This window comes from Trichoderma gamsii (assembly GCF_001481775.2).
Source record: "Trichoderma gamsii strain T6085 chromosome Unknown Scaffold_37.2, whole genome shotgun sequence".
Lineage (NCBI taxonomy): Eukaryota > Fungi > Ascomycota > Sordariomycetes > Hypocreales > Hypocreaceae > Trichoderma > Trichoderma gamsii.
In genome coordinates, this window is record NW_020171374.1 from 183,895 (window position 1) to 204,066 (window position 20,172).

Genomic DNA, 20,172 nt, shown 5'->3' on the forward strand with positions numbered 1-20,172 from the left:
GGGAGAGAGGGCGGAGGCCTGCGGAGAGCTGAGCTGAGCTCGATTTATTTTCTTGCTTGGGCCAGGCAGTGTGTTGGTGGCTGACCAGCCCTACAGTACAAGCTCTTTTTTCGTGTTTCCGCATGGCCCTGGCTCAGGCGTTTTGCGAAGCGAACTTGTGAGGCGACGGACTTTTTGGATCCTCCACCTTGCCGGGTCTGTTTTCAACTCTTCTTACTCTTTAAACCTCTTTGTCTTCTTTATTGTGTTCTTAGTTAAAGAGCGAGTTACTTGGCCACTCGTTTGTTACGCTCGCCCTTGTAAAGTTGCTGTTTATTGTCCTACCCTCCTTCGCCTTAGTTACTGTCGGCTATCTCGCAAACAATAGTCTCGGGTGCTACTAAACTCCACGCCATCCGCTACTATTTGTTTCTAGCACAGTCAATCGTTCAGCTATTAGCAAACAGCAATCATCATAGGCTACAGCTCTCGCCTGTAACCTTTCTCTCTTCTCCTTGTCTAATCCATCTTCAGCCCAGCGATGATTTCCCACCAACACCATGGCCTATAATCACCATCCGGGCCAAGATCCCCTCAGAGATCCCTGGGCGGGGCCACGCCCAGACCAGCATCTCACGCACAGAGTCTCCGGCCTGTCTGACGCCGGCGATCGTGAACCCGAACCGGTCCCTCATCCGCTGCGAGGACGGGAGTCCATGGTGTCGATAAACTCCGAATACGATGGCCGTGGCTCTGTGGTGTCTTCGCCAAACACGCTTGGGACACATGGGCCTCAGACCTACTCGCCGGTTTCTCCGTGGACTGGCTCGTTTTCCTACTCGGGCGCCAGTGGGGGATATGCTCCCGTGCCTGGACAGACCGGCCTGCCTGCGAGGGCTTTATCCAGGGGGAGTCGTAGACCGAGTTATTCTGCAGTACAGCAGACAGTTCCTGAGAGCATAAGGGAAGAAGAACCGTATGATCTGTCTCTGCTCACGTCGGCGGCTGCCATGGGCATGTCGGGCCCAGCCTCACGAGGAAGATATGCCGCCATCAACGAAGAAGACGATCTTGACGCCGTGCCGGCATTTGACTTCACAGCAACTCTAGGCCCGCTGGGCGCTCATGACGATGAGTTTATCAGGAAGTTACAAGAGGAGGAGTCAAGGGGCCACTTAACCGGAGGTATAGGCCAGGGATTCCGAGCCAACTCCCAGGTCCGCAGCGGAGAGCTCTTGTCGTCGCCCGTTTCTGCTCAGCCAGGCTTTGGTCGATCATTCTCGATGCGAAACGCAAGCAAACGCCTGGATCGCAAAGAGACGCTGCGTCACATGGGCCAGGACGAGGCCAACCGTCGCGGCGAGGTCATCGAGGTCATCATGGAAGAGCCGGTGGGCGCTGACCTGAGTAATATTGAAGGACCCAACATTTCTTCTGGTGCGCTGCGACAGTCGACATACTCTTCATACTCATCGGCATCCAGTATCAAGGAGAAGGAGAAGGGGAAGGCGACGCAGACTTTCTACCCAGAATGTAACTGGAAGCCATTCTCCATGCGATGGCCCTATCTGCTGTCGCTGATACTCCTCTCAGTAGCGTTAGCCGTCATGCAAGAGGTTCTATTCCAGATGCACAGGAAGGATCCGCTCGTCAAGTTTACATCTCCGGATCAAGTCGACCAGGGTCTCTTCTTTGTCATCAAATTCGCACCTACTTTACTTGCCGTCATATACGGCGTCTTGTGGCAGTTTATCGACTTTGAAGTCCGACGTCTCGAGGCCTTCTATCAGCTGTCCAAAGAAGGCGGCGCCGTGGCCTCCGAGTCCCTCAACATCGACTACGTGACCAGCATCAACGTCTACCGGCCCTTCAAAGCCCTCTGGAAGGGCCACTACGCCGTGGCAGTGTCGTCCATTGCCACCCTCTTTGCCGTGTCGCTTGTGCCAACATTTGCTGCCGCTGCGGTTGTGCTCACGCCGGACCGAGACGCGCGCATGGCCAATCCAAACGGATACAAGGATCTCAACTTCAACTCTGTGTGGTCACGTCTCCTGACATCGACGCTGGCGGTGATTGCCGTGCTGGGATGCATCTTGTTTTATCTCCTCCAGTCGCGCAAGTCGGGCCTCATGTCCGATGTCCGGGGCATTGCTGGTCTCGCATCTATGGCGGTGGTGAGCCACATTCTCATGGACTTTAAGGACATGGACACGGCGTCTCCCCGCGACATTCATAACAAACTCAAGTATAACCGCTATACGCTCTTGAACTCGTCCCTGGCGCCCGATGAGTTTAATTCAGCAAAAGTACATGTGGTGACTCCTGAGGAGAAGCACAAATATGACGACTTTGATCTGCCCACAAACCCACACCCCATCCTGCTTCGCGCAGCCGGCCTCATCCCCATGGTCATTGGAATCCTCCTCTTCACCGCGTTCATCCCCGTCTTTTTGTTCACACCCGCCGAAGTTGTGACGAACAAAGCCCCGTTTGTCGTCACCATAATGGCCGTCATTGTGAAGATGGCCTGGGGCGGCATGGAGACCAGTGTTCGCATGATGGAGCCGTACTACATCCTTTCCAAGAGACACGCGCCGGCCAAGACGCTGCTGTTGGATTACACGGCGCTGCCCTTTGGCTACATGCCGCTGCGAGCGCTCCTCAACGGCCATTTCCTCGTCTTCTTTGTCGGCTTCGGCAGCATCATGGCCGAGTTCCTGACCATTCTCGTAGCAGGTCTGGCTACCGTCGACGGACACGATTTCCTCCTAACCTGGAACTCCACCGACAAAGCCTGGGAGGTCAACTCCGGCACAGAGACTGTCAAGTCCTTTTACGTATCTGTCGCAGTATCGCTCTTCATCCTGCTCTACATGGTCGTCGTCGCGCTCGTCGTCTTCTTCCGCCGACGCCACGCCTTTCTGCCGCGTCAACCCAACACCATCGCCTCGGTGCTGGCGTACATCCACCAGAGCAAGATGCTCTACGACTTTGTGGGCACGGAGAAGTTTACCGCCTCTCAAGTGCTGCAGAGGCTGGGCGAGTACAAATTGTATGGTTTAGGGTGGTTTGTTGGACGGGATGGGCAGAAGCATTGTGGTGTTGACCAGGAGGAGCTGATTAGCAATTACAAGCATGGCATTAGCTTGAAGGAGGGGACGCAGCCGTGGAATATGCAGTGGGATGTTTTATGAGCCTGTTGACTCTGTAGCTTTCATTTTGCGTCTTGATTTTTTTCTTCATTTAATTAGGCATGCGGTCGACACCATTTAAGGATTGGTTTTGATTGGTTTTGAATACTTGTATATAGAACTTTGATGCATTTACGGGGCATAGCGACAGAGCATTACACATGAGAAAATTGAACTAGTTTATTTTTTATTTCATTTATTTCAAGTTATTCTTTGTATAGTTTCTCATATGATTCTATGTTGTTACGTTTATTGCATCAAATGCCGTGTATGTTGCCACTCTCCCACCCAACCATGCAGAGAAGAATCTAGTCGCCGTCTGAGCGAGGCACTTGTTGTTCTTTGATTAGCAACGGAAGAATTCTCCTAATAGTGAGCGAAAATTAAGTCCGACGAATCTAGATACATCACTAGAATCTCATCGGAAATAATTCCTCCCCACTATGCATCTCACCGCGCCACGACAGGATGCGTTAGGCTTCTCGCGAGGCAAACAACATGAATATTACATATGTACTATATAACCAGCAGAATGAAAAGCTACAACCAGCTTTGTAGGGCTAATGCGTACAATTTGAGTGTCTTGTAGCCACTATCTCGGGTCAGTTCAACCAAAAGCTCTACTGCTGTCGAAGCCTAACATGCCCAACACTTAGGACATGTCGTTATCCAACAGCACAGCGGAAGACTTGTCTGCTCAAGGGTCTGACGATATTTGCCTCGAGTGCTCGAAGTATGATTTTCAGGAGGCCCTGGCAGCGATCAACTCCAGCGACAAGTACCCCGACTGCAGTAAATATCCCAGCGATGGCATTGTAATCGCAAAAGTCGGAAAACGATATAGAACGCCATTCGAAACAAACTGTTCTCTATGCCGCATTCTGTTGGCATTGCGAAAGTCAGCTCTTGAGCTATACCCGATCATTGACCAAGAGAAATACGACTCAGATAAGATACATGCACTGTTGACATCTCAAAGCTCGGCTCTCAAGTCATGCCTGGACAAAAACCAAAACCTATACAACATACCTGAGTTATATGCACTATTGGTATATCATAAGTCACTTGTCGTATCATACCTCTCGACCAAGGAGCAGAACAGAAGAATAACAGGTAAAATTAGGCGACGTATATCGTTAGCAAGGTACACGTCATCGATCCAGGTGTGCCTGATCATGTTTCGAACCAGAGAAGAGACAAAGGAGCTATGCGCACTATTGGAATCTCATAAGTCAGCTCTCGACTCAATCAGTGACCAGACCGAAGACGACACAGATGAGCTGCGTGCATTTGTTCTTCTAAAAGACACTATCATTCACGATGTGTCGTCACGGGGATCTTTTTTCGCCTGGAGAAACAGATCCATTTATATTGATTTGATTTCATCACACTTTCCGCTCAATTCAGAACAACGACGTGTCCATGGGGCCAAGCAGGGATTCGCAGTTATCCGCCAACCCCACGAGCCACCAAAGTTCTCTGCTCAAGTAGTTCCCCCTTATTTCGACCCAACCGTCGCGATAGGATGGATTGGCCACTGCAGAGAACATCATCGAAAAACATGCTTTTCTCAGAAAAATGCGTCTGCCATCAATCTAAGGCTGATCAACTGCGAGACTCTCGTCGTGGAACAAGGACGCTCAGAATTCTCATACGTAGCCCTGAGCTATGTCTGGGGTTCATCTACTGTCTGCGACCAGTATTCTCTCGAGTCAGCGTCCGGCAGCATATTTGCTCTCCCTTCTGTCCTGCCAGCCGTAATCTTGGACGCAATAGCCGTGACCAAATCGCTTGGCTTCCAGTATCTGTGGGTGGACAAATTCTGCATCGATCAAACCAATAACGAAGTGAAGCATCTGCAAATTACGCAAATGGATTCTGTCTATGAAAATGCCGAATTAACCATCATTGCGGCCGCTGGGGTCGATGAGACTCATGGCTTGCCTGGAGTCGGCTCCAAACCGCGATCTGCCCAACCTATTGCGCGCGTTGGGGGCCTAACCGTCTTATCAACCATGAGAGATGTCCAAGACTCGATCCGTTCTTCAAAATGGTTGACAAGAGGATGGACCTTTCAAGAAGCATTGCTCACTCGACGCCGCCTCGTATTTACAGAAGAACAAGTCTATTTCGAGTGCGCTGCAATGAACTGCTGTGAGAGTTTTTCTGGGTCGACTGACGCATTGTACAACGAATGGGGGTCAACGTCACCACAGTATCAAAGACCTGGCATGTTTGAAAGATCTGGCTGGCAGAAATTCGTTGGCTTCCGCGGCAGACCTGGGAATACCCTAAACATCTTTATACGATATCTGACTGCGGTCGAGGATTACACAGCTAGGGAACTACGATTTGAGCACGATTCATTAAACGCATTTGCTGGAATAATGAAGAAATTCGAGAGGGCTCGTGAGCCAATCACTCAGCTATGGGGCATTCCCACTACGATCAAGCGCCCAGAACTGACAAAACGCTGCTTTGTCGAGGCTCTATGCTGGAGACATGTTCATAGCTGCTGGGACAGTCTTTCACAGCCCATCCGCAGGCCGGACTTCCCCTCCTGGTCATGGGCTGGCTGGGCTGGAAAGGTAGAATACGCGATAATGTCCGATTCGGATTCCATGGTGTCCCAACTTCCCATGATACAGCTTTCTGAATGGCAGCAGTCAATCCTAAACGCGGCAGTGCACGTAAATATATCTCTCGAATCTGAAGCAGGTCAGATCTTGGAACTGAACGATAAAGCAGAGTCTATCTCGACTGATCGCTTTAGCGTGGCTTTCGCTAGAGTTCTCCGATTACAGGGTGGCGTCTTTCCTCCATCCTCATTTTCATATAACAGGAAGCAAAGATGGAAGCTATTAGGGCTTCCTGCAAAGATGTCCCTATCTCAGGGGCCAGATAGCCAAGATCGGCTTCTCGAGCAGTTAAATAAGAAGGATGGTAGCCTGCTCTGCATTCATATTAGAGACATTGGCACCACCATCTTTGGTCTTATTATTGAAATGCGAGGCAGGGTTTCTTCCAGGGTTGGCCTCATCACTGCTGATTGGCATGGCTACAAGGAACCAAATTATGGCCTCCTTGAGCAGAGAACTTTTCGCATAGTATAGGGAATGCATATTTCACGAGGACAGGATGTGTATATCAAGGATCTGTCAATAACTTGAAATAAATTGACGGGGCTTGGGTCATGGCGGAGGAAGAAAGGGGAGATGTGAAGCAAATCATACAGAAGGACCCCATTTCAGGTATACATATGAGAACATACCTATGCAACCACGATAGCAGGAACATATTCATAGTGGGCAAATAGAACCTAGTAGAGGAAGGAAGTCTCGTTGTAACTAAACACTGAGCAGAAATTGGCTGCTTTACTCGTCACTCTTCTTCAAATAGCTAGCTTTTTCGTGTATTGGATTGCATAATTCTCGTAATGGTTTCGGTAGCTGGTCTAGTTGCAATTTATATAAAACCTCATATTAAAAGCGATGATATCTAAGTATTAACACGAACACTCCTGATGATCTTTGCTGCGCCTCCAGCAGCGATGAGGCTCCTGGGGCTGTGTTTGAATTAAAGGGAGTGGCGTAAATGAGATGCTGTATCGATTCGATATTCAAACAACGTTCCCTATAGCTCTGGTAGCATTCCGGTGGCTTTAATTGACATTCGTGGCGATGGAATGGGTTACCTGGAGAAGCGCATGCGTGTCTCAGACCTTTGGGTGAGACATTCACTCACTCACTCACTGACCTCTTCACTCACCGACCTCTTCACTCTCTATATTCATGTAATCAGGTGCTTTAATACTACAAACTTTTGACCTATCGTGTGCCTGAGCAGAGGTCAAAGTGGCTGGATGCCCCTTTGGTGGAAAATATCGTTCAAATCGTGCATCATGTGGCTTATGTTTGTCCCCCCCCTTTGCGCTCGTATTTCTCTAGCAATATCCATCTCACTGCGACCATCCAGATGGAGTGTCTGCTGCGCAAATAGAATGATGATGGGTCCAGTGTGGAATTTCAGACAATGAGGGATGAGCAACCGAGACATGCGAGCTGATAAATTGATTTCACATAGTAATTTACTACTGTAGTATTTCGCTGGTGAGAAACCATCTAGTCCAACTTATACGTTACACGTATGCTTGTATCTCGGCTCGTATTCACCATCACAAGGATCTGCGCCCCCCCATCACCATCGCAGCGAGGCCATGACGTGCGTCTACAATGCCAAATCTAGGTTCAAGACTACGACCAAAATCCGCTCATGCAAAAAAAACATGCATAGAGCGATTTATAAATAAAAACTGAAAAAATTGTTCGAAAAAAGGTACCCGTTGGTTCCACGCGTTGGTTGATTTTCATTTGCGTGGATTCAGGCTACCGGCTAGGGCATCCCGCCGCAGTGGAGGAGGAACTTGGAATACATGCCATCGGTACCTGTGGCAGCGTTGAGCGACAGCGCCAAGCACATGTACCCCGCATGACTGGCGCGAGTAGCGGCAGGATGGCTCCGGATGTGGTAGCTCGCAGATCGGCCCCTAGTCGATACGTGCATCCTTCTGTAATGCCTACTGTAGTAGGGCACGACCCGGGGAGCAGTCGCTGCGCCGGCTGAGTCCATTTGCATCGACACGGGCCCGGTTATAGCAGCTCCGTGCTATGCAGCAGAGAATTCCAGGAGAGCCGCTGCCCTTGTTAAGGAGCTCAGCAGCTGTTCGCGGGTGGCTGGGCGTTGCTCAACTCTTTGCGGCCGTGGCGCCCGTCTAGCCTCGACAGCTGCTGGGGCCCGGACTGTGCATAGTGGTATGCATGCTGGGAACCTTGCCTTGGAAGTTAGCGCCGCGAGTACCTCTATGCCCCGCTCACCACACGCTGTCTACCTGTGCGCGTAACTCGGTGACACCACCCAGCCGCTAGTCCAATGCGTCTATCCACTGTAAGCCCACTGTAATCGCCCCGAATCGTCTTCTCCAGGAATAGCAAAAGAGCCTGCACCAGTCACTTCCAGGTGGCCCATGCCCCCCCAGTCTCTTTTTCCTGCATCATCAGCATCGCACCACGCCTTGGCAAGAAGATCAAGAATCGATTCCATCCGTCGCTGGGAATCCGCTTCTTGCTTTCTTTTCTTCATCTTCTTGCCTCCTCCTCCGCTCGCTCTGCGTCCTGCGCCGCCAGAACTTCCGCTCGCTTTTTCCTTCGCTTTTGGTGCCGACGCATCCGCTGTCGTCCGGTAGACTTTCCGTGTCGTCAGCGACGCTCTTTTTTTCCTCGTTTTCCACTGGAGCCAAGAAAATCTCTCTCGCTTCGCAGATCTCTGCATTTCGTCATCGGCCGTGCATCACGACAAAAATAGCGCCCGGCATCTTTGCGCGACGAATCTCGAATCATCAGCGACCTCGATTATCTGCATCTCGACCTGGATTGCTCAGACGCTGCTTCCAGGGCGCCTAAACGGCCGGCTCAAATCAATTGTGCCGACGGGAACGACCGAGTGCAGATACGCGCTCACCGTTTTCTCACGCCGTATCCATCTGACCTCGTATTCCGCCCAATTTCCCCTCGTCATCCAGCGCCACTGGCCGCCGACCTGGAGAAGGAAAATAATATCGCCGCTGAATTTCGAGCCGCTTTCACCTGCTGCGCGCAAAAACACAAACGAACAACGAAGCATACAAGCAACCACCATCGTTCACCATGCGGTCGTTCCTCAGAGCGCCGCTGGCCGTCTTGGCCATGCTCGGCATGACAGCGTCGCCAGTCGCGGCCGAAAAAATGCTGCTGTCCAACTCGCTCAACATCTGCCAGGAAAACTCGAGCTTCCAGGCCAGTCTGTTCAATGTCGTCTACACGCCTGCCAATAACTCTGCCAGTGTCACCGTAGAGGCCACTTCAACCGTGGCAGGCCAAGTCAAGTTCGACATCGAGGCCTCTGCGTACGGCTACACCTTTCTCAGAACGACGCTTGACCCTTGCGAACTCAAAATCCAAGGTCTCTGCCCTATGGTTTCGGACAAGCTCTCCTTTGGCTTCAATGTGCCCGTTGGCAGTGAGGCCGCTTCCAACATCCCCGGTATTGCATACCAAGTTCCGGACTTGGATGCGTCCATCAGGGTTCGCATCAACTTGACCAGCACCGGTCAGTCTATTGCCTGCGTTGAAGCCGACATTTCAAATGGAAAAACCGTCAACCTCGTTGGCGTCAAGTGGGCCACTGCTGTCATCGCTGGTTTGGCCCTCGTTTCGTCGGCCATCATCAATGGGCTGGGACATTCCAACACTGCTGCTCACGTCGCCGCTAATTCTCTGTCGCTTTTCGGCTACTTCCAGTCCCAAGCTATTGCCGGCCTGACTGGCGTCCACCTCCCGCCCATTGTAGCGGCTTGGACCGAAGACTTCCAGTGGTCCATGGGCATCATTCGCGTCGGCTTCATCCAAACCATCGCCACTTGGTATCAGCGCGCTACTGGTGGTACACCTTCTACCATCTTCGACTCTCTCAGCACAGTCTCCGTCGAGATTCAAAAGCGAAGCCTCCAGGTTGCTCGTGTCGGCCTGGGCCTGGCGAAGCGCACCATGGAAAGATTGCCCACGACTGGTCTCACTATGTTTAAGCGCGGCAACATCACCAATGGTTCGGGAAGTTACGTCGTCTTTGGCATCCAACGTGTTGCCTTCGAGGCTGGAATTGAATCTACCAATCTGTTCCTGACCGGCCTCATCTTCTTTTGGCTCTTTGGCCTCTTTACTGCGGCCGCTGTTGTCGCGTTCAAAGGCTTCCTCGAGCTTCTTGCCAAACGGCGACTTATCAAGGCTGACCGCTTTGAAGACTTCCGCAATGGCTGGATTACCGTGCTCAAGGGCATTCTTTTCCGTGTTTGTCTCATTGGTTTCCCTCAGATGGTCATCCTTTGCCTGTGGGAGTTTACTCAGCGCGATTCAGCCGCCGAGGTGCTTCTCGCCGTTGTTTTCTTCTTCGGCTTGCTCTTTACCCTGTGCTATGGCGCCTTCAAGGTCATTCGCCTCGCCCGACGCTCAATCGCCATGCATCGCAACCCAGCATTCATCTTGTACTCTGACCCTCAGGCTCTCAACAAATGGGGCTTTCTCTACGTTCAATTCCGCGCCTCAGCATATTACTTCATCATTCCAATTCTTTTCTACACTCTTATCAAGGGAATGTTCATCGCGCTGGCTCAGCATAGCGGCGTCACCCAGGCCATCGCCCTCATTATCATCGAAGCTGGCCTCCTTATTGCAGGCTCGGTCCTTCGTCCCTGGATGGATAAGAGCACAAACTCCATCAACATCGCCATCTCTGCAGTCAACTTCATCAATGCCATTTTTCTCTTCATCTTCACCAACGTCATCGATGTTCCTCAATTGGTTGTTGGCGTCATCGGTGTCGTTTTCTTCGTGCTCAATGCCGTCATGTCCTTGGTCTTGCTCCTCATGGTCATTGTTTCCACCATCCTTAACTTGATCCGCAAGAACCCGGATGCGCGATACCAGTTCATGTCCGATGACCGTGCATCATTCATGAAGTCGCAGTCGCAGCTTGGCGCCACTACCGAGCTCGACGCTCTGGCGGCTACGGCTCGAGGCGACAAGCTTGGCTACAAGGGTGGATTTGACAATGAGTCTGTGGAGTCATCTGACATTCGTAAGAACAATGAAGCATCTGCATCTTATAGCATCTCTGCCACAGAATCCCAGAACTCGTTCTATCCTGGGGCTCACCCTCAGCCCAACGCTGCGATTCCCCTCTTTCCCCCCGCTCAACGTGGCGCCAGCCCGCTGCGAGAGAGTGTGGTGAACCCACAAGCTTCTGGCGCCTCTTTAGCGCAACAGCGAACGCACACTGCCAGTCCAGCAAGCGGACATCGATCGCAACACAACGCCAGGTAAGTAACTCTTGCGAATACTTGGAAAGTCCGAAAAGCCTGAACTAACTCATGTTTCCTCTCTAGCCCCTGGCAACGTGGCGCAGGCTATGACCACTAGAGCGCTTTGATGCAAAAGTCCTAGATGCATAGCGTCTAAAATTCTTGTTTTTTTCTCGATGTATTTCTATCAAATGACGAAGGGGAGATTGACACAGTGGCACAAGTTCAGCCCGCATGGAAAACCTGGGTTATAGCAGACATGTTGGGAGCCTCCAACGTGTTCCTTTTTACCTCGTATGGCAATCCGATATGCATAGCCAATCTACGACTCTCCAAGTTGTATACACATTATTGCTAGGCTTTGTCTTGATGTCACGTCAGCTCAGGGCTGGAAGATGTGATGGCGTTTGTAGGAAGGTGTTTGGCGTTGAGGGACCATGGGGTTCTATGTGCCTACGAGAGAGGCCTAGGTTTTTGTTTTTCTTCTTCTTTTAAGCCCCTTTGGTCCTCACTCCTTTGTATATACGCCCATCATTTGATAAGGAGCTGGTGTGAGCAGAGGTGGAGACGATCATTTTATCAAATCAAACAGTAGCTCGAACACACTTAGGCCAAGTAGGTCTAACAAGCATTGAGGAGGATTCACCCCTCGCGCCATAGGATAATGACATTAAATGTTGAATAACTTGCTTAATGACTCTTATAAATTTTAAAAACCTTGATGACCTAAAAAGTTGATAACCTTTATGACTCTTATAAAGTTTGACAGCCTTGATTAGACGCCTTCATAGTTCCAAGTCGATCCTATGATGATCTCCAGAGATAAATATGACTTTTCTATGACGCTATAGGACGTGCAAATTGCTACATGAAGCCTTGTTATCCCGTTCGGCGAGTCTTCACACTTTTTTTAATTGCCTCATTAGATAGCTATTGCGGCATCTGAAGATGGCGGATTTGGCCGAACCTTAACCTAGTCAAAAAAAGACTCCAAAAAGAACAAAGAAGCACTGGATTTAGCTAAATCATATTACCTCGATTTTTTGTGGCTACCGCTAAAGGTTAAAAAGAGAATTACAAAATAATAAGACAATAAAATAGCCGGAGAAGAAGAACGAGAGACAGAGGCTGACGTGCAAAAGTAAAAAAGGAAAGTAGTTAGATAACTTGGAGCGAGAGAAAAGGTGTTGTCTGGTATAAATACCAGCAGCACTTGCTATCTAATACAATTAAAAGGCGTTAGAAGCCAAGATAGCCATAAAGGAAAAACAAACTCCATCTTACCGACACTTCAAGAGAAAGCAATCAACCCCAACAAAAATAGTAATAAAAAAGACTGATCAGTTAGAATGGTTGAAACCAAGCCAAAGAACACAAGAATGGACAGAAACAGGCCTGCGATCATTCTCAAAACACAAAGCCCTCTTCCATCAGCTTATTCACATCTCCTCCCGCCGCAGCCGCGGCCTTCATCGCCGCCTCACTGAGTTTTTCTTCTTTCCTTCTGAGCCTTGATCTCCTAAAACTCAAAGCCCTCTCCTAGAAGCTTGTCCACATCCCCTCCCGCCGCAGCTACGGCCTTCATCGCCGCCTCACTGAGTTTCCTTCTCTTATCCTGGGCCTCCTTCTCCCTCCGAGCTTTCGTTTTTGAGCTGCCACTTGGTGCCACGCCGGTCATGAGAACGTTACCATCATTAGGCGTAAAGTTGACAAAGCCCAGCTCATCGCCGCCCCCACCGCCCAAATTTATCCCGCCACCAATGTTACCCCCTAACACGTCTCTCGATCGGCGCTTGCGGACCCCTCCCGGTGTGTTGGGCGCGGACCCGGGTGCCCGGCCAGAGGCGCTGCGGACAGAGGAGATGGACCCTGTAGAGCTGTGTCGGGACTGGTTGCGCATCTGGGAGTGCACTTGCGTGGGGGAGGCGGACGCGGAGGGGCGCCGAGTTCTGCGCATAGGAGAGGAAGACACGTTGCGATGTCGAGTCCCAGAGGATGGTGCTCGCGGAGGCCGATTGTTGCGCTCTGTCGCCGGGATAGGGGGTGGCGGGGGTATGTATGTCTGCGCGGTCAGGGCAATGTCGTTGACAGCCCCTTGTTGAGATGGGTGAAGCTGAGGCATGTGAATCATGAGACCGGTTGCACTTGTGTCTGGCAAGGGTCCATATTCGTAGGGCAGCTCGCCATGCTGAGAATGCATTGCTTGGTTCACGCTGGCGTTCATGCTGAAGTCCCACCAGCGCGGGTCTTGGCTCGTCACGTACTCTGAGCCGCCCCATGGCTCTGGCGCTGTTGGAGTCGTCAATGGGTGCTGCCATCCGCCTTGCTGGTGTTGTTGTTGCTGCTGCTGCTGTGGCATCTGTGAAGCGGCATCGACGGTGGCTGTGGATGATATCATGCTTGGAGACCCCTGATACAGCTGCTGCTCGCTCTTAATGCGACGGGTGGAACCATGGACTGCCGTAGGACCCATGCCGCCATCATTGAAATATTGTATATTTGGAGAAGGATATGAAGGATATGCTCTCGGCTGCTCAGCAAACGGGTGATCAGGGAAGCTGGTAGCAAAGGCCGATGGGCTAGGGTTATATGCCAGGGGCGATGGACTCTCGTGTGAGACGCTCCCCGTGCTGGTGTGAGTAATGGAGTGCATTCGTTGCGGGCGAGGGTGGATGGCCATGGGAGGATGCTCAAGTGTAGGAGATGCTGGCCTCTGAAGAGAGAGCTGCTGCCGCTCCTGTTGCTGTTGCTGCTCCTTTCTGTTCCTCCGTCCCAAAGTATTAGTTGCTTTGCGGAAACCGGATGATAATGCCGCAACGAACTGCTTTGACCTCCCAGTAGTATTCGGCGGCGTGGAAGACGATGTAGGTGGAACAGAGGAAACATTATTTTGCGGCGAGCGAAGGGAGATGTCTTCAAGGCGATGTAGGTCATTATCCGACATAGACCTGCGGCCAAGATATCCAAGTGCATGAGCAGTTCCGCCCCTAGCCGGATCGGAGGCATCACCGAAAGCAAGCTCAGCCGTATTATTTCTATTTTCATTTCCATGGCTTGCCGCAGATGAAGCATTCCCCAGGCGAGAGCTTGTGGCAAAATAATCGCGTTCATCTGCGGACGAGACAACTGAAGAGGTAGTGAGCATCGCTGCAGGGTTGGTGAAGAACGCATCCGGATTGCCGTTGCGGCCAGTATCGATGGGAGTTTCAGGGGCCTCGTCTCCGTCCAAATTCAGGAACTCTCCGAAAAAGTCAGCCGCGTCAGCCGGGCCTCCATCATGATCGAGCAGGTAAATGGCGGTATCCCTATCGAGGGCAGACTCCATTCGAAATTCGGTCCTCCCCCAAAACGCCATCGAAAGTAAAGTTTGGTGGCAAGTTCCTCTCGGGATCCGGGAGTGGCTGATTCGTAATGATGAATTGACAGATGCGGCTAGTATCCAAATTCGTTTTGATTACAGTGATGAGAGATAAGAGAGTAAGGACATGTATTGTATGGAGCAGTCAGTATTCGCCGGATCCGACGATATAAACACAAAGTTTGAAAAAAGTTTAAATTGAGAGAGGCGAAGTGGAAAAAAGTGTGTGGAGATACGTCTTGGAAACAAGGAAACAGGAAAGAGAAGAAAAGAAAAGAAAAGAGAAGAAAAGAGTAAGAGAGCGAGAGAGGACATCAATCGAATATCCAACCTCAAGACTCAAGCACGGAGCACAACTAGAATCATTAACCACACAGGTCGTCTATATTAACGCAGTCATATTGCTCACTCACCAAGTGTATACTCCGGAAAGATACCACAGCAACCAAAGCTTTCCGTTCCTTTGCTGGGCTTTCCGTATACGGAAAAGGAATGCGCGGGGCCGTGGCGACGCATTCCATTGCCGCTTCCCCAGCTGTATTTCGAGGCTTGGGATAGGTTCAGCCGTCAAGGGCTATCCCACTAGCTGCTCTCAAAGTGAAGCTAAGTTGGAAAGTCGATGGGGCAATGGATAATAAGACAAAGAAGGTCCTATCTTAATCTCGTTGCGATCGGGGCATCAGAACATCATCGCATAGATACATGCACTAGCTGGTGGGGAGGCCGTGCCTTGGCGCAAGCGTGATCTGCCCACATGGCAGTAGAAAGTGAGCACTCGCTCAGATCAAGCGCTGGACAGAGACTCGAACTTGCTCCCGAGAGATGAAAGGCCAGCGAAAGTAAACAAGATGAAACGAAGCGCTGCTGCATGGCACTGACCACCCTGCATATCGTGAGCCTTGATAGCAGCTAATGCGAGGCACCGAGCGGCTTCTCCATCTCTGCCCTGCTTTCAGATCAACCAACTGCCGATCATGCCTTTTAGCTTCGGCGCGGTTGCAGCCAATTCTTTGAGCGGTTCACGGCAGGTGGCAATCTCTCAATCTTCTGACCTCAGCTCCAGCAGAAGCTAAGTCTTTTCGTCCATGACCGCGGTTCCGGGGGTGCAATGTCTCAGCAACGAATGTCATTGCCAAGTCAACGGCCGCTTCCTGAGGGAGAAACCATCCAGGCACCATGAGGCTGGGCGGGGCCAAGGTGGTCAGGTTGACTCTTTCTTTGTGCGGACAAAGGGCGAGCTGCGAACGGTCCCCTGGGCAGCAAGGGAGGATGTCTCTGAGGAGCAAGAGGACTCGGAGTCGTGACCAGTAATCAACGCTTGGTTCCGCAGTTTCCCGAATCTAGCTTGTTCCAAGTCAGCATCCAGACACTTTTGTCGACCCATCTTGGCCTATTCTTGATGCATGAAGTCTCTGGCACAAGGATCACTCGATCCTCGTCGCCAGGGGTGATGCATCACTTGGAGAGATTTGATGATAGAAGGGCGAAGAAGAAGAAGAAGAGTATATAGAAGGAGAGGAGAATATCCTGGTCAACGCACCACTCAGCACGTGGCGAACTGGGGAAAGCAGCATCCCTCCCTGGCAGGATCCGAAGCCAGAACGACGATGGCATCATGGTCGAGCCCGTGCTTCTTTGAGGTTACATAGCCTGGCCCGTTGATCGGTCTCGCAAGTTCCGTTATCCGAGTTCGAGAGCAAGCTTCTCTGGAAATTAGGCTCCGAGGTCTCGTCAAAGGAGAGACGAGAGGCGACGACAAAGGACCCTGATGGCAGCCTATGGCCATGGATATCATGTATCATGTACAGTATTCGAGCATCTACCTATCAGAAGAGCACCTGTTGATGCACAGCCAGCAAACCAATGATTGGACAATCGTAGCCATGGTGGAGTTTCATGCAACCAAAGCAGGATCATCGCAATTTGCACATCGAGATTAAAAATCGAAGAGACGCAGCGCACAAGAATAAGGTCAATGGCTACGGCTTACCATAAGGTTTCCAGTCCAGTGGCAAAATCCACTCCAGCTCCAGCTCCAACTCTAGTCCAGTCCAGTCCAGCTCCTTCGACCCCCGGGAAGACGCGCTCACCGCCTCCTCGTAGCGCCCGTTTAGCGCCCGCGCCACCCAATCGGCGCCGGTACCAGAAAAACAAGCAACGACTGGAGCGCCCATATCGCACCATATCGCTGGAAGCAGCTGGAGAGTTTAGCCAGGATCCCCCTCCCCCCCCCTATAAGCCCAAAATCCACTTGACCGGTCCCGAGTCCAAGCTGGCGGTATCGCATCGCCATCGCCGCATGAAAGATGGTCAGATTGGCGCCCAGTTTTTTGTTTTGGGCTTACTTCGAGTTGTACACCTAGTTTTCACTGTCCATGATGATGGATTTTTTGCTGCAGCAGGGTGGAAACGCCGTAATACCACGTGGACTGCTTGCACCGGAGCACATGTAGTGCTACGTGTTTGTGCATGTCTGTACATGTATGCACATGCACTCCATACAAATACCTGGATATTCTCCTTGTACAGTGCTGTGTAAGTGGGGGAAATGAGGAAATGAGAGCATGATCAAAGAGCTTGACGCCTCGCGTGCACAATCATGATGTGATGTCGAGGTTCTCTGCTTACACACGCCGTTTGTACTGTACAGTACTGTACACATTCACAAGCGAGGTCGCGCCACAGGCTGTAGAAGGGCCGTTTGCTTCTAGAAAGTAACAAGTTTGCTACTATGGGGTAAACTAAAAGTTAAGTACTACTAGGTATTGCTTATTTGTTTTCTTGCTTCTCGATTTAACTTGATCAATATTCTAGTGCTATCCTGCCCGTCCGTCCCGTGGTGGAAACTCGCCGGTTCCCCCACGCATCAAAACGGCGAGTCAGGTTCCATGTCCCGAAAAAATCCCAAAAATTGCTCCCAGCCAGTCCCAGAAACACCCCCAGCCGCATGGCCGGGAAAAAACGCCGTTGTGCCCATTCCTTTTTACCAAAAGATGCATCCAGATGGATCCCGCCCCCCCTCTCTCCCATGTTACGCCATCTTCTTTCCCAAGTTGTTGCTCCATCCATTCTCCTTTTTTTTCCCTCATGCCTGTGGTAACACGGGCAAGGCGATGCCACCGTATATACGCACGCACCACGTCAAGGGGAAGAAAGAAATAGAGTGGGTAGGAAAATAAAAAGTCAGGGGACAAAGAAACAAAACAAGAAGAAAATTTAGAAAACGCCGGTGTAGATAGTGTATAACACGTGTCGAACGTTGATGTCATTTTTGTTTTCTTAGGACTCCCGCTAGAAAATGTGCAGTAAATAAGAACAAGTTTGAGAAGCGAATATGTAGTATGTGTAGCTGGCCTGCGCCAGAAAGTCCCGTGTACAAAATGCAGATTGATGTGATGCCAAGTCCCCTCCCAAAATAAAAACGCCGCGTAATGTCGTGTCTAAATCGTTTGTTTTGTGCCAGCCGTGGCAGAGAGCAGGAATATAGTCGGTAGTTGAAGGATGAATAAAGGATGATAGATGTGCAGATCAGCTCAAGGTAGAGATGGAGAGCTACTGCATAGAAGCGCGTGCTGCTGCTGCTGCTGCTTCAACAGCGGCCATGGCATTCCCCGCGGGCGTCTGAAGCTGACTCGGCTCGCCGGTGGGCTCTCTTGACGTGCGGAGTCTGTGCTCCTTCTTCTTGTGCGACCTCTTGCGCATGCGAGGCACGTTGCGCACGAGTTTGGGGCAGCGCATGGCCGCCTCGGCGGAGGTGGTGAAGCTGAGAAGGCCTTGGCTCCTCAGCGTTCCGGCGAGCTTCTCGCCCAGCCAGGGATACTCGTCTGGTCCTTCGCTGTAGCCCTCATCGGCCTGGGCGTCGTCTGCCTGCTCGGCAGCGTCAATCTCGATGGCGGGCACCAGGTTTGAGCTCCTGGACGACTGGGCCGGGCGGATGGCAGGCTGGGCGTCGGCCTGCATCCGGGCAAGGACTCTGGAGGCGACCTCCGGGTCGATGGTTGTCTCTGGGGCAATTGGCGAGACATGGGGAAGTGACAGCGACAGGAAGCGCCGCGACGGACGCTGGCGCTGGGCCGAGGGTGGCACAGGCATGGAAGGGGAGGCGTCGTCGAGGTCCATCTCCATGGTCATTTCGTCCAGGCTGCTGTCCAACGCGGCATTGTCTGTTGATGTTGGGCGGGATTGGTGTTGCTGCAGCAGCGTCTGGCGGCTCATGCGGCGCGAAAGCACCTCCATGGCGAGGCTGCTGCGGCTTCGATAGTGTCGCTCGCGGGCCCTGGGCCTGGGCATTGAGGCCTGCTCCAGGGCGGAATCGGCGTCGTCAATGGGCAGAGCGCCCTCCATGGGCGGCAGCTGAGGCAGCATCATCTCACCGGCGTCAGCGAAGCTCGAGGTCTCCTGGCGCTGCATTGTGGTGTCGTCGTCGTCGTCGTCCCGTCTACTGGAGATAAGAGCTGAGGGGTCGCCGCATAACAAGTCATTCGCAGGCGGGTGTCAAATTATCTCTGCAGGGCGGATCTGTTGGTTGCATCCAGCCCGTTGGCGGGCGTGTTCTGAGGTGATACGAGTTGAAGTGCTGCTGTGCGTTACAATGTCAAGGCGGCAGCAGCAGTGGGTGATGTGATATGAGGTCAATCTCGTCGAAAGGCAGGGAGGCCGAAGGATGTGTCGGAGCTTTTCTCTTGTCTCTTTTCTCTTTTTCTATTTTTTTTTCCCGTCCCGAGTTGAAGAGGAGGAGCGGGTACCAGTATATATGAGCCGGAGATGGGGGGAAATGCCATTTAGAAGGCCCCAGCATCACTCGAACCCGGTCAGCAGCAGCAGCCACCAGGCTTCATGTTACCGAGACACTGTGCGCCAGGCCTGCTAGCAGCTGCCAGGCCTCCCCAGCAGCACCGCTGTCTGCTGGAGATGGACCGGAGCCGGTGCCAGGCGCCACAGCACAGGGCAGGGCAGCCCTGGATAGCGCCCAGACAAGTCCAAGCGTGTACCAGGCCCACGCCAGTTGGCAGGTCCCGACCCCCCGGCCCTCGATCCCGAGAGATGGGATGGCACGAGAGGAGCAAGAGGTACGTCAACGGCGCTGCACACTGTGGGAAACGTTGAAGCGAGACGGCCGTCCGTAGCGCTGGGAGCCTATAAGCTGCCAGACAATGAGCTAAGCTAGCGGCGTTAACCACGGCGGCGGTACAGCTCAAGACGCCACAAGCACTAGCCGGCTCGAGGTAGGCTGCGCGTTAGCATCAAGGAATTGGCATGAATTCGCGTGCTGGCGCCCAGCCATCTCCGCTCATAGGGCGGCTCCAGCTTCAACAACGCCGTCATCATTCAAGTCTCTGTGTTTCCATGCCAAACGCCAGCGGGGCGCTGCCGGGCGTCTACTACGCTTTGTACATGTATATACATCCTGCCACGAGCACCTACGTCGCAGCTGGTGCCGAAAAAGTGCACCAGAACCACAAAATCATGTCGATGCATCCAGGCAAGGGAGCCCTCTTTTTGGGGGTTGCTCTCCCAGCAATCGGGGCCAGCAAATAGAACAACACCTTCCAGCACCCTTAATTCCAGCAGCAGACAAGGACCAGGCCGCGGGCCGCCTCACGCGCATCCGAGCCAGAACAGGCGAATCAACAGCATCCCCCCGCCAGAGAGCCCAAAGCAGCCAAGCACAGCACAGCACAGCACGGCACAGCACAGCACAGCACAGCACCGCAAAGCTCAGCAAGCTCAGCAGTGTCTGCCCAGCGAGCGCA

At 52.0% G+C, this 20,172-nt stretch overlaps 5 protein-coding genes across 5 annotated transcripts; 3 read left to right on the forward strand and 2 right to left on the reverse strand.

Moving 5' to 3' along the window:
- Nucleotides 1–539: 539 nt before the first annotated feature.
- On the forward strand, nt 540–3,173 carry TGAM01_v208615 (hypothetical protein; the record flags this gene model as incomplete). Its single annotated transcript, XM_018806266.1, has 1 exon — nt 540–3,173. The coding sequence occupies one exon, from the start codon at nt 540–542 to the stop codon at nt 3,171–3,173; it is 2,634 nt and encodes an 877-aa protein (XP_018660517.1).
- Nucleotides 3,174–4,345: 1,172 nt separating this feature from the next.
- On the forward strand, nt 4,346–6,283 carry TGAM01_v208616 (hypothetical protein; the record flags this gene model as incomplete). The annotated part of the gene is made up of 1 exon (XM_018806265.1): nt 4,346–6,283. The coding sequence occupies one exon, from the start codon at nt 4,346–4,348 to the stop codon at nt 6,281–6,283; it is 1,938 nt and encodes a 645-aa protein (XP_018660516.1).
- A 2,589-nt stretch (nt 6,284–8,872) lies between these two features.
- On the forward strand, nt 8,873–11,179 carry TGAM01_v208617 (hypothetical protein; the record flags this gene model as incomplete). Its single annotated transcript, XM_018806264.2, has 2 exons — nt 8,873–11,079; nt 11,146–11,179. The coding sequence occupies 2 exons, from the start codon at nt 8,873–8,875 to the stop codon at nt 11,177–11,179; spliced, it is 2,241 nt and encodes a 746-aa protein (XP_018660515.2).
- A 1,401-nt stretch (nt 11,180–12,580) lies between these two features.
- Nucleotides 12,581–14,386, reverse strand: TGAM01_v208618 (hypothetical protein; the record flags this gene model as incomplete). Its single annotated transcript, XM_018806263.1, has 1 exon — nt 12,581–14,386. One exon carries the CDS (start codon nt 14,384–14,386, stop codon nt 12,581–12,583), a length of 1,806 nt encoding a protein of 601 aa, XP_018660514.1.
- Nucleotides 14,387–17,971: 3,585 nt separating this feature from the next.
- TGAM01_v208619 (hypothetical protein) lies at nt 17,972–18,829 on the reverse strand (the record flags this gene model as incomplete). The annotated part of the gene is made up of 1 exon (XM_018806262.1): nt 17,972–18,829. The coding sequence occupies one exon, from the start codon at nt 18,827–18,829 to the stop codon at nt 17,972–17,974; it is 858 nt and encodes a 285-aa protein (XP_018660513.1).
- Nucleotides 18,830–20,172: the final 1,343 nt, after the last annotated feature.